Genomic DNA, 14,148 nt, shown 5'->3' with positions numbered 1-14,148 from the left:
CAAGTATAATGGCAAAGCAGGGGTGAAAAATCTTCAAAACAATGACAAAAAAAACACAAAAAAACAAATGGAGCCAGACCAAGCAGTGGCACAGTGGATAGAGTGTTGGACTGGGACACAGAGGACCCATGTTCATAACCACAAGGTCACTGGCTTGAACACGGGCTTACCCACTTGAGCGCAGGATCGCTGGCTTGAGCATAAAATCATATACATGACCCCATGGTCGCTGGCTTGACCCCAAGGTCACTGGCTTGAGTAAGGGGTGACTCACTCTGCTGTAGCCCCCCAGTCAAGGCAAATATGAGAAAGCAATCAATGAACAACTAAGGAGCCGGAATGAAGAATTAATGCTTCTCATAGCTCTCCCTTCCTGTCTGTCTGTCCCTCCCTCTGTCTCTCTCTCTGTCTGTGTCACACACACACAAAAAATGGATGGAAAGTAACTGCCACATACATTTCATGTATATCATTCTCAGAAAAAAAGAAGTTCATTCATTAACATCTACTCCATAGGACGTAACTATACTTACATAACTAAGTAGACTGTACAACATACCAACTGAAAATTTAGATTCACAAGCAAATCATAAAATAAAAATAATCCTTAAAACAGTTATGCTTTTTAGTCACTCACATTTTAGTTAGAACAATTTTTAACCTTACTGGTGTCCATGACTAAGATCTACTGATTACGATTTCAAGGTCAGTCCCCCGCCTGCGCTCCCTTCAGCCTGCTTGGGTTCCCCTCAGGGCCAGACCCCCTCTTCACAGAGACAGCATTACTGCTCCTCATCTGGTAACATTCATGCTGCATGGAAACAAAGAATAGCTCTCCTGCCCGTAAATGATGGACACCCCTAGTCAAACAGACTGCTGAACTCAGGCCAGTAAACTTCATAAAGGAACTTGTGGCGAGGGAAAGAAAATGAAGAGGCAAGGCTGGAGTGACCTGAAAACTTTGAAAATTCAGACACCAGCACAGGAAAGTGTTCAGAAAGGGAAATCAGGAGGTCTGAGAGGAGATCTTCCTACTTTATTGCCCACAAATACATAAAGGTCTTCCCATTCGGGCTTTTCCATTCTGGCCTCTCCACATAAGCCCAATATTCCACGTTAGCCCAATATTCTTCTACCCAGAGTGATGCCACTGCTCCTCAGGCAACGTAGGAAGAAATAAGAGAAAAAAATGATGTTCACTTATCTTCTACCCAACTAGGCCCCTTCCTTGCTTTTCTTATATAAAGCAATTTTTGGAATCTACTATCAAGCACAAATGCTGAATGGAAGTTGCATTATCTATCTAAATACCTATATTTAGACACCCATTCAATAACCAGGCTGGGGCCTCTCCCTGGCCTGGGCCCGGCGGGTCTCTGGGGTTCGAGCAGGGGCTTTTGAGGAAAAGCGGGCACTGTGCCAGCCTGCCCAGTGCCTGGCCATCCTGGACCGCCAGCAACCGCCGGGCAGCCCTGGGAGGCATCGGTGGACCCCTGGGGGCGCCCTCCTCTCGGTAGCCTTCCCAACCCCCACCCTACCCCACTCCACTCTGGCCTTCTTGGGAATCTGAGAGAGTCCACGAAGAGGTGGAGGCTGGGGGTTCATTTTGTACATGAGACCGGAGGGGTCATGACTGGGACTGATTTTAAGTCAGGGAAGAGGCTCTGGGTCACGGGGTGGGGTGGGGGGTCCAGTTGGAGAGGGGTGCGGGGACGGTGCAGGACACCACTGATGCCCACGCCCGGGCTGGACCTGTACAACTTTCCTTTCAGAAGCCTCCACTCTAGATCTCAGGTTTTCCTTCTCCTCCACCTCCTGCTCTCCCCACTTCTCCAAGTCTGTCTCTTTAGTCTCCTTGTCCTTTAAATTCTCTTAGTCTTGATTTTTTTCCCCCTCCTGCAATTTCTCTGCCTCTCCTCTGGCTTTCTCCTTTAGTCTGTTTCTCCGAACCCTGCCTCTCTTCTCCAGACTTTCTGTCTTCCTCTTCAGCCTCCCTGCCCTTCTCCCTCAGTGTCTCTGCCGCTGTCCCTCCCTCACTCTCTCTCTCTCAGGCTATCCCTCTTCTTTCCATTTTATCCCCCCCCCCTCCTTTTACAGTCTTAGCCTTGGTCTCTCTGTTTGTCTCTCTCTCCTCTCTATTTTACCTCTCCTCTGCTTCTTAATTTCTGTGACCTTCTTTTGTTTCTGTCTGTCTCTACCTCATTTGCCTGTCTGTCTCTCAAAAAATAAATAAATAAATAAACAAATAAATAAGTAAATAACCAGAGCCTTAAACTTACCAAAGCATTGGAAAACAAAATAAAAGACTATTTAGAAACACAGGAGTTCTTACCTGACAAGTGTGGCTGGGACCACAGGGTTCTTATTGCTACATCCTTTCAGGCTGCCACAGAGAGTGACAAAATTCAGTGTGTTTATAAATAATACCTGAGTTGCCTAGAAAGAAAAATAAAAACATTAAAGTTGTTTTACTTTAATCATTACTTACAATTCTGGAGACCTAGAGATCTCTTATTATATCAGTAAACTATCTAGGGGTCTTTCCCAACTAGCAAAACAATATTGATCACCTATATAACTCTTTTCTCTTTTATTCTACATTTTAAGAACAACCACATTGTCCTTCTTTCTTCCTTTTCCCTTAACTTCCTTTTGCTTCTAAAGGCCAACTTTTAAAAACTATGGCAGCTAATATAAATAACTTTACCAATCCACAATGTTAAGTTGGGTCAGAAAACAACAATGTAAAAAACATAAAGAATTATCTTCAGGGGAAGAAAACATCTCAAAACTGAACTGAACTATTTTACAGATTACTTCCAAGACGGAGTGCATTTACTGACCTTTGGGTCTTTCTGATTGAGAGCTACTGCCAAGGTAAGGCCGTCTCTTGAAAAGGCAGAAATTAGAGCGCCTCTTGACTTGACTGATTCACACGTAGGAGTTAGACTACAAAGAAGGCAATCTTGCTGTGCCCAATGCACATGGTATGGCAATGATCTAAGAAAGTAATGAGGTAACTGAAAGCAGGAAGTTTAATAACTTTTAAATTAATACATAAAAATAATCAGTATAAAAAATTAAGGTGTCCAACTAAATTCCTACATGTGCACATAGATTAGGTGGCTTCTTAGCAACCATTCTGGAGGTTCAGCCAGGTAACAAAAGCAAAGCCACCAGCTAAACACAACTGCTTCCATTAATGGTTTAGATATGCATACTTCTCTGTTATTGCTAACATTTTTCAAGGGATTAAATAGGTAGAGAAGGGGGGGTTTTCAGGACAGTGTTCTGCTGAGGATGGCTACACACACGTATTCATTCAAGTCCAGATGCGTGCTTAGGGGCTGTTCCTTTTACTTTATACAAATTATACCTGAATAAGGTATTGTTAGCATAAAAAAATAAAGAAAATAAACAGAAAGAAACACAATAAAAAAAGTTACAGCCTGACCAGGTGGTGGTGCAGTGGATAGAGTGTCGAACTGGGATGCAAAGGACCCAGGTTCGAGACCCCGAGGTCACCAGCTTGAGCGCAGGCTCATTTGGTTTGAGCAAAAGCTCACCAGCTTGAGCCCAAGGTTGCTGGCTCGAGCAAGGGGTTACTCGGTCTGCTGAAGGCCCGCGGTCAAGGCACATATGAGAAAGCAATCAATGAACAGCTAAGGTGTTGCACCGCGCAATGAAAAACTAATGATTGATGCTTCTCATCTCTCTGCGTTCCTGTCTGTCTGTCCCTATCTATCCCTCTCTCTTTCTCTCTCTCTGTCTCTGTAAAAAAAAAAAAGAAAAAGTTACATTATTCTAGTATACCTAATTTAAGCATTATATGTTTTTAACGCATTCTTTATATTTTATTGGGCTTTCTGGAATAAAAATATGTTTAAATAAAAATTTAAAAGGTACAGTAGTAAATTCAAGTAAGTCATAAGCCTTTTAAAATTCAACTGAATTACTTTTCAAAATAGTTTTTTTCAGTCTTAACACAAGTAAAACCATAGTCTGCCTTACGTTTCATGTGTTCTCACCTCCAGGAAAGGAAACAAAGCAAAAGCAAAAGACTTTCTAGATTAAACAGTTAGAAATGGAAACCAAAGAAATAAAACAATATCTGGGAAAAGAGGATTTCTAAAGTCTCAGAAGTTGAAAGTCCCATTTTATTTACTAGTCTTATTAGGTATATATAAGTCAAAAGGTAATAATGTCTTAAAAGGGGTGGAAAGTACCTCACCTTTTCGGTGTAAATACATCCTCAAGCCACCAAATTGCTAGAAATGTCAACTTCAGGCATTCCCCAGAATAAAAACCGAATGAACACAAGCAGCAGTCTCCAAGTAACTGTAGATAAATGTAATATACTTTAGAATATAATTAATCTGAAAATAAACCAGGAAATATAAGACATATATACATTTCTCACTGTAAATAAGTGGAAAATAGTGAGATTTTGCTCATGTTTTTATTCTTCACATTAAGTTAAAGACTAAGGAAACTGAAATCCGAGCCAGAGGCATATCCCAAATGGTGCGGTTTATTCTCTTAAGAAAACACTGCCATTTGCTGGGCCTATAACTAACCAGATTCTCACACAGTAATTTTTCTCTTCTTTTATAGTTATATATTATTTACATTAGAGCACTCCCTGGAGGTGTGGGGAGGTAGAGGAAAACAATAAAACTCCAAAATGCAACATCTGACAACAGTTGTAACACTGGGCCATACAAACAAAGAACACCATGCTATTTAAAATGTGTTTCAGTTAATGGATATGCTATTTCCTTAGAATTAAGTGGCTTACTTAATATCACCAATTCCCCCTTTCTAAATTACAAAACTAGTTATATTTTAAAACTAAGGAAAAGGAAGTTCTAATTTCAAACCATTTCTACTGCACATTTCTTAAAGTGTGACCAAGAAATATAGAAATGTATTTTCCAGCCCTGGCCAGTTTGCTCAGTGGTAGAGCATCAGCCTGCCGTGCAGAAGTCCCAGGTTTGATTCCTAGTCAGGGCACACAGGAAAAGCAACTATCTGCTTCTCTACCCTCCCCCCCATTTCTCTCGCTTTCTTCCCCTCCGCAGCCATGGCTCAAATGGTGTGAGCAAAGTTGGCCCTAGGTGCTGAGGATGGCTCAGGCACTAAAACAGCTTAGTTGCCAAGCAACGGAACAGCAGCCCCAAATGCACTGAGCATTGCACAATGGGGGGTTTGCCAGGTGGATCCCAGTTGGGGCACATGCGAGAGTCTCTCTCTGCCTCCCTGCCTCTCAGTTAATAATAATAATAATAAAAAGAAATGTATTTCCTATAATAATTCCACAATTACTCTGACAACTGATGACTAGAGAGCTACAGCTACGCTATCGCCCCCTCTGTTCAATGAAATGACAGTGTCTGCTCTGAGAGTCCAAGTTCTCGCTGTCTGAAAACATCCTGTCTGATTTGGATTTTACCTCATTTTTTATGAAAACGGCATGCACGGTAGCTTCTTTATCTTTGGTGGAAGGCAGGTGAACTGCTTCTTCAGGTATGAGCTGGGACCACTGGCCCACCAACAAAGGGCTTTTTGAAGATAAGATATTCTTGAATTCCAAATATTCCCAAAGAAATATGCATCCAGAAGGAGTTATAATCAGAACTCTTCTCCCATCTCCAGAGACATACAAATACAGTCTCGAAGAGCTTGCTTAAAAGAAAAAAAAAGGTAATTAAACCTTAAAGTCTGAATTCCCTTCAAAGTACATAATTCATCTATTCTGACGAAGAAACCAGAATGATGTTACCATTAAGGATGTAAAACTAAGGCAGTAATAATAAATTAAAACTACAAATAATAGTAACATTTATCACATATTTATGTGATATTTAGGAACCCACTGTGATCAGATGTTAGGCATACCAGACCTCAAGATGAATCTAAGTATCTCAAATAAACACCACCAAAATAATACATATGTGCCAATTAAAACAAACAAATTCTTACCTACTGCAGCTTTAATCATTTCCTTGGGCTTTTCTGTTGCTTGTATAGTCTTCAAACAATCTTGATCTTTGTTCCAAAGGAAAAGCTCCCCTGTAGTAAGCAGCCCAGCCAACCAGCCATCTGCTTCCAGAAAGAATATACAATACTTACAATCCAATAGTTCCCCTAATATTGTCCCAAATTATTAAAAAATTCAGTTAACCTAGCCTTTAGAAAATATCAGGACGACTTAACCGTTACTGGACGTTGTTAGGACAATAACATCCTTTAAAAAAGGCTGCAGACGAGGAATTTTCTTCTTTGTCCTTCCTGAGAGCAAGTTAATTTCATTTATGAGTTTATCATCCAAAAGAAAAACAGCTTCATTCTCCTAAGGGAAGAAATATGTGAGTCTTAAGAGCGGCCAAAAGTTCATTCATACTCTTATTCAAATTCTTCCAGAAAGAAAAGCAAACTTAAGAAAGATTTTACACCCTGGCCGGTTGGCTCAGTGGTAGAGCATCGGCCTGGCGTGCAGGAGTCCCGGGTTCGATTCCCGGCCAGGGCACACAGGAGAAGCGCCCATCTGCTTCTCCACCCCTCCCCCTCTCCTTCCTCTCTGTCTCTCTCTTCCCCTCCTGCAGCCGAGGCTCCATTGGAGCAAAGTTGGCCCGGGCACTGAGGATGGCTCCATGGCCTCTACCTCAGGCGCGAGAATGGCTCTGGTCGCAACAGAGCGATGCCCCAGATGGGCAGAGCATCGCCCCCTGGTGGGCGTGCCAGGTGGATCCCAGTCGGGCGCATGCGGGAGTCTGTCTGACTGCCTCCTCGTTTCCAACTTCAGAAAAATACACACACACAAAAAAAAAAAAAGAAAAGAAAAAGAAAGATTGTACATCATAAAATGAACAATAAGGTTTATTAGGTAACCTGAAGATGTTTTCATTCTATCTCAAAATAGCGCATTAAAATTATTGTACTTGGTAAAATGACCTAATAATGATCGCAATTCAGGTTTCTTTGAAGTTTAAAATTATAGAAGTGTCTTCCAGTTCTGCTAGCTACAACTGGGTTATCAATTTTGAATGGTAGTATGTGCAAGTTTTTAAATTATTTATTTAGATTAATAGATAATGCTTCTGCAACCCCCGGCTCTGACCATTTTTTCTCACCTAGAAAAAGCATGCTGTTTTGAATTAAGTTTGTCTCCACGCATTTTGCAGCAGCAGTTTTCAAAGTAGCACCTAGCCAGCAGCATCCGCATCCCGCAGACTCTGTGAGGGGTGCTCTTCTTCTACCCCGGACCCGCTGAGTCAGAAACTCTGGGACGGGGCCCAGCGCTTGTTTTAACAAGATCTCCAAATGACTCTGAACCAATCGTAAAGTTCAAGAGACACCCTTCTAGAGAAGGTAAAGTAATGGTATCATTTCTTACAGGAAATGATACAACACCAGATTTCTCCATTTTAATTATTATAATACATTCTAAGAGGATTTCCTAGGTTTGCCCGCGTTCCCTGAGGTGAGGATGCTATTCCGTGTACACTGAGCACCGTGCTCCCAGACTGTGTACTGTGACTCATCTTTGTTTCAGACACAGGGGCACGTCACTGCACAAAAGTGAGCACCACACGGGAAGCAACACTCCGCTGTTCCGGAAGGAGAAGGTTTGGAAGATTAAATACTCCCTTTTGCTATATGCCATCTCCTCCTTCTTAAACATTATATGAAAAAAAATTTTAATAAAATATTTCTTCTAGATAGAACATTTAACTTTCTAGAAAAGGTAACTTGCTCACTATAATAAAAACAAAACTCGGTTCCATGGTGATCCTTCTAATGATAGATTTTATTTAATTTTAAATGCCATAGAACATTCTTCAGTCTTAGAGGCTAGGCACATATTAGAACTGGTGCTGATGAAGACAGAAAAACCTACCTGTCCCAACCAGGAGACCCGTGGCCAGGGTGTTTTCTGTTTGATACTTGTTGATGTCAAAACTTCTAATCTTATCTCCATGCCTGTTGAGATATCAATAATCAATTAAGTAAAAAACATATACAGGCCTGACCTGTGGTGGCGCAGTGGGTAAAGCATCGACCTGGGACACTGAGGTTGCTGGTTTGAAACCTTGGGCTTGCCTGGTCAAGGCACATATGAGAGTTGATGCTTCCTGCTCCTCCCCCTTCTCTCTCTCTCTCTCTCTCTCTCTCTCTCTTTCTCTCTCACTCCTCTCTCTCTAAAAATCAATAAAAAAAATACACAAGATGCTATAAAGAGCAAAAATAATAATAAATAGCCCATAATATTTACTGAGGATCTTAATTCAGAATTTTCATCAAGAGTTGGTGTTTTCCTTTTTCATCAGCTCAATTCTCTTTTTAAAATAAGACATGGACAATGCATTCAGTATCTCATATCTTGAACCATCAGACAAGTGTGGTTGCTTTTTTGACAAGTTATCACTGAGACGATGAGGGTAAACAAGAACTAGGAAAACAGCCTGAAAATGCAGCTTCTACGTGATGTGCCCTTCTCGGTGATTCCAAAGACGGCCACACGCTATCTCCTATCCCACGGGCTCCTCTTCCACTGTGACTTAGCAGGGGTCCCCAAACTTTTTACACAGGGGGCCAGTTCACTGTCCCTCAGACCGTTGGAGGGCCGCCACATACAGTGCTCCTGTCACTGACCACCAATGAAAGAGATGCCCCTTCCAGAAGTGCGGCGGGGGGCCGGATAAATGGCCTCAGGGGGCCGCATGCAGCCCACAAGCTGTAGTTTGGGGATGCCTGAGACCCTGCTCTCACAGACCACTTCCCTGATCCATGCCTTTTCCCTTGAAATTGGAAAGGATTGTGACTATTTTCGCCATGAATAAAATGGAAGTGATGCTGCACATTCTCCAAGGCTAGATCACAAAAGGCAATACAGCTTCCACCACACTCCCAGGAATAATCACCCTTAGAGCCTTTGGTTACCACGGAAGCAAACTGTCCAAACTAGCCCACACAGAAAGGAAGCTCTGAGCGAACAGGAAGAGGATATGCCTAGCAAGCCCCGTGCTGGGTGAGGGGACAGTCACAAGGAGGCCAGCACAGTCCGTGAGATCCCGCGCAGGGGAGGAGAGCACGATCTTGGGCGAAGGTCCATTCCTGGGAGAATCTGAGAGGATGCCCACACTGGGCCGTCCGGGCACAGAGCACTGCAGCTTAAGCTTAGTGAGGACATAGATGCCATCCTGAAAGGGATCCCACTGACCAAACTGAGGACCAATTATAGTCATGAATTTAAAATCCATTAAACAAAATAGGAAACTGATTTAATACAATTATAAAAAAGTAAATAAATTGAACATTTGGTGAAAATGGCATATTCGCATTGTCTCAAACTTTACAATGAAGAAGCCAGGCAAACTCCATGTAATCCACTGATCAAAATGGAAATGATCAGCCTGACCAGGTGGTGGCACAGCTCACTAGCATGGACCCAAGGTCACTGGCTCGAGCGGGGGGTTACTCAGCCTGCTGAAGGCCCGCGGTCATGGCACATATGAGAGAGCAATCAATGAACAACTAAGGTCTCGCAACGAAAAAAACTGATGATTGATGCTTCTCGTCTCTCCCTGTTCCTATCTGTCTGTCCCTATCTATCCCTCTATCTGACTCTCTCTCTGTCCCTGTAAAAAAAAAAAAAATGGAAATGATCAGCCTGACCAGGCGGTGGCACAATGGATAGAGCATCAGCCTAGGACACTGAGGACCCAGGTTTGAAACCATGAGGTTACTGGCTTGAGCAAGGGCTCACCAGCTTGAGCACGGGTATGCTGGTTTGAGCATAGGACATTGACATGACCCCATGGTCGCTGGCTTGAGCCCCAAAGGTCACTGGCTTGAGCCCAAGGTCACTGGCTCAGCTGGAGCCCTCCTCCACCACCACCCTTTAAAGGCACAAATGAGAAAGCAACTAATGAACAATTAAGGTGCCACAACTACAGGTTGATGCTTCTCATCTCTCTCCCTTCCTGTCTGTCTGTCCCTGTCTCCCTCTCTCACACATACACACAAAAGAAAATGATCAGAAATGGGATGAATGGAAATCATGTGCCACCTAACAGGCATATGAGAAAAGCACCTGTGCCACATGTTAAAGATATGTAACTTTAATCACAAGGAAGGAGCAGACGAACCCAAATGGGAGGACATTCTACAAAATAATTGATCTGTAACCTTCAAAATGCCAAGGTTATGAAAGTCAAGAAAAGATTGGTAAACTGGTCCCAAACAGAAAACCTGACAACTTAATGCAATGAGTAATTGTAGATGTTATCCCTTCATGATAAATGACATTGGACAACAGGAAAACTTGAATAGGAAGAGAAACTGAGAATCAGATGCTTGCAATGTGTAATGTTCATTTTCTGATTTTGATAGTTATCCTGCAGTTATGCAGGTGAATGTCCTTGTTTGTAGAAAATATACACTCAAATATTCATGGGTAAGGGAGCATCTCCCTTTGATTCATGAAAAATGTTTGTCACTCCCAAATGATTCATGAAAAAAGTTCTCTGTATATAAGCAGGTGTCCTATAAGTCAGTGACTATAATGAATTAATTATTTTTTCATTTTATTTATTTATTTATTTATTTAATTTTTTTAGAGACAGAGAGAGAGAGAGATTCAGAGAGAGGGATAGATAGGGACAGACAGAACGGAGAGATGAGAAGCATCAATCATTAGTTTTTCGTTGCGTGTTGCAACACCTTAGTTGTTCACTGATTGCTTTCTCATATGTGCCTTGACCACGGGCCTTCAGTAGACCGAGTAACCCCTTGCTTGAGCTAGCGACTTTGGACTCAAGCCCGTGAGCTTTTGCTCAAACCAGATGAGACTGCGCTTAAGCTGGCGACCTCAGGGTCTCGAACCTGGGTCTTCTGCATCCCAGTCCGACGCTCTATCCACTGCGCCACTGCCTGGTCAGGCTATGATGAATTAATTAAAATAAATTTACTTTAATCGTAAAACCTGGAACAATGATAGCATTTGGTCATTGGCCTGGGCTATATTCCATCATAGCCTTATTCTTCCTTGTTCTTTTTAAAAAAATTCTATCTTTCTGATTCTATTTAGTTTAGGATATACAAAAAGTTGAATTTGATATGTTGATCCCATAGTTAAGAAAATATCTGATATTTTAAAATAAAATTAGCTTTAAAAAACTATTCAAGTACCGTCGGGATGACCTATTAAGATGCTAGCCATTCTCATATTTTATACTATAACATTGTTTCTCAATTGCTCAAAACCCTAATATTCCAGATGACTACTTCCTTAGTCAGTATTTCTTTTTAAAAACTTTATATATGAAAATTATAAATAAGAAATTCCCTAAACCAGCTAACCAAGTGCAAGAGTAATGAGAGCATTAAGAAAGCATCATTTGCAGCTCCTAATGAAGCAGCAGGTCTAGCCCAACAGTATTAGTGGCCGCTAAAGCTATCAGGTGAAAGGAGACGGGGAACTTTATAAGAGGTGTATTGATAGGCCCTAAGCCCACATATCAATCTTAAAATTACTATATGTGAAACAAAGACATGATATTCCTCCTGATATGATGCTACATAGATATAAAGTCCACAGAACTTATGAAATATTCTTACAAAAAAAAGATTAAAAACTGAACCATGAATCTGTATGAATCTAATCACTAGTTAACAAAACAAAAACAAAGAAAATAAAGAAACATACTTAAAACTTCAAGAGAATAAAGTCAATATACTGTAACAGTTGACGTAATTGGAATAGGAACTATATAGCACATAGATAAAGTAATGTAATCAGTGCTAAATTTCCTGAACTTGCTAACTGTACTTGTTTATGTAAAAGAATACCATCGCTCTTAGGAAATGCATATGGTACTGAGAATTATGGCAGAAGAAGGGATAACGTTATGCACACTCTCTCAAATCATTCAGAAAGAATCTATAAGTGTACTGGTATAAAGAAAAGGATAGCCTGATCGTGGTGGTGCAGGGGATAGAGTGTTGGTCTGGGACACAGAGGTCCCAGGTTTGAAACCCCAAGGTTGCCAGCTTCACTGCAGGTTCACCAGGTTGAAAGCTGAATCATCTTCATGACCCCATGGTCGCTGGCTTGAGCCCAAAGGTCACTGGCTTGAAGCCCAAGGTTGCTGCTTCAAGCAAGGGGTCACTGGCTCCACTTAAGGCCCTCCACGCCCCTCCCCTCCAGTCCCCTCAGTGCACATATAAGAAGCAATCAATAAATAACCAAAGTGGCCCTGGCCGGTTGGCTCAGTGGTAGAGCGTTGGCCTGGCGTGCAGGAATCCCAGGTTCGATTCCTAGCCAGGGCACACAGGAGAAGCGCCCATCTGCTTCTCCACCCCTCCCCCTCTCCTTCCTCTCTGTCTCTCTCTTCCCCTCCTGCAGCCGAGGCTCCATTGGAGCAAAGATGGCCTGGGTGCTGAGGATGGCTCTGTGGCCTCTGCTTCAGGGGCTAGGATGGCTCTGGATGCAACAGAGCAACGCCCCAGAGGGGCAGAGCATCGCCCCCTGGTGGGCATGCCGGGTGGATCCCAGTTGGGCGCGTGTGGGAGTCTGTCTGACTGCCTCCCCGTTTCCAGCTTCGGAAAAATGAAAATAAATAAATAAATAACCAAAGTGAAGCAACTATGAGTTGATGTTTCTTATTCTCTCTCCTCCCTCTCTCTTTCTGTCTCTTAAAAAATTATTCATGTTACTTTGGTGATATGTGGTAATTCTATTATGGTTTTTTGGTGTTTTTAAAAGATTTTATTTATTGATTTTACAGAAAGAGGTGCGTGGGGGGATGAGAAGTAGTTGCTTGTCCTGTGTCTTGATCCCAGGACTTCAGCATTCCAGGAGGGTGTTCTATCCACTGTGCAACCACAGCCAGGTTATTTATTGATTTTACACAGAGAAGAGGGCGGGAATAACAATAAGTATCAATTCATAGTTGCTTCACTTTAGTTTTTCATTGATTGCTTGTCCTATGTGTCCTGACCCACAAGCCCAGGGTTTCGAAGGGCCAACCTCAGTGTTCCAGGTGGATCCACTGCGCCACCACAGGCCAGGATGGTGGTGTTTTTTTAAAAAGGGTCCTTAATCTCTCCTAGATATGGGCTACGGTATATACTTAAGTATTTATGCCTGAGATTTGCTTTTAAATATTCCAGATCTATACTAAGAGATAAGTTTTGCAACTAAAATGTAAAGAATAAAAAGGTAGCTCAAGATGACTGAGCCCTAGAGGATTTGGTAGTTTTCACCGCCTGTTATGTGGCAAAGATTATTTCTGCTTACTGATCTGGCACTCAAAACGGTAATGCTCCAGACAATAACAGACATCGCCACAATATATTAGTTAATAGAAGAATACATAAAAGCAACTTGATCACACTGACAAAACATGTTAGGAGACGGAAATACATTAAAAGTACCTTTATTTAAAACCCACGGGCCAATGCAATTTAAAAGACAATAATCCAAGTTCCTCTGCGGTTTCCACCACAAGCGTGTCTAAGAAATCACGTCCCTTCCTCAGTGTTCAAAGAAGAAATCACCCACTAAAGTCAAACGGGAGTTTCCCCACGACAATGTCGCGCAGGTCCCCCCAGCTCCTGCGAGGTTTCCTCCCGAGCCCGCGGAGGGGGCTGGGCCGGGGGCCAGTCCCAGCGCCCACCGGGGACAGGACAGGATGCTGCGGCGGGAGGGCAGGGCCAAGGCGGCTGGGGAGGCCCAGGAGGCGGGAAGGCCTGCGCGGGGCAGAAGGGAAGGACGGGGTGCTGGGAGCGGCGGGGAGCAGCGGGGATGGGCACGGGCGGACATGCAGGACGGGAGGGGGATCGGGACCGAGGAGCGCCGCCCCGCGGCGTGGGAGGCGGTGGGGCCGTGCGGCAGGAACCTGCGGCCGGGGACCTGAGGGAAGTTACCTCGGCCGGCCGGGCTGGGCCCTCCGTGGCGGGGATGGCGCGGCGATGCCGAAGGCCAAGCGGGCGGCGCGGACGGGGAGGCGGGGGACGACGGCTGCGGGCCCCGCGGGCCGCCCGGACGCGAGCCGACGCCCTGGCGACGGCGGCGGCGGGCGGGAGGGGACTCGAGCGCCGCCAGGGCGCCTGCTCCGAGCCGGCGAGGGGCGCGGGCGGGAG

The 14,148-nt window shown here is 43.6% G+C and overlaps 1 protein-coding gene across 3 annotated transcripts in view; it reads right to left on the bottom strand.

Moving 5' to 3' along the window:
* The window catches only part of CPLANE1 (ciliogenesis and planar polarity effector complex subunit 1), a 118,168-nt gene extending 104,020 nt beyond the window's left edge, over positions 1-14,148 (bottom strand). For all 3 annotated transcript variants that reach the window (XM_066378896.1, XM_066378907.1, XM_066378916.1), the window contains exons 1-8: positions 13,933-14,148; positions 7,901-7,983; positions 6,217-6,352; positions 5,983-6,102; positions 5,453-5,685; positions 4,232-4,338; positions 2,844-3,000; positions 2,333-2,436 (exon numbers count right to left, since the gene is read on the bottom strand). In XM_066378896.1, the coding sequence (XP_066234993.1) occupies positions 2,333-2,436; positions 2,844-3,000; positions 4,232-4,338; positions 5,453-5,685; positions 5,983-6,102; positions 6,217-6,352; positions 7,901-7,981 (938 nt within the window). In that variant the 5' untranslated portion in view covers positions 7,982-7,983; positions 13,933-14,148. The remainder of the gene's footprint in view (positions 1-2,332; positions 2,437-2,843; positions 3,001-4,231; positions 4,339-5,452; positions 5,686-5,982; positions 6,103-6,216; positions 6,353-7,900; positions 7,984-13,932) is intronic.

Source organism: Saccopteryx leptura, chromosome 1, assembly GCF_036850995.1.
Source record: "Saccopteryx leptura isolate mSacLep1 chromosome 1, mSacLep1_pri_phased_curated, whole genome shotgun sequence".
Lineage (NCBI taxonomy): Eukaryota > Metazoa > Chordata > Mammalia > Chiroptera > Emballonuridae > Saccopteryx > Saccopteryx leptura.
Note: the sequence above shows the minus strand (reverse complement) of the source record. Positions and strands in the feature narration are given on the sequence as shown.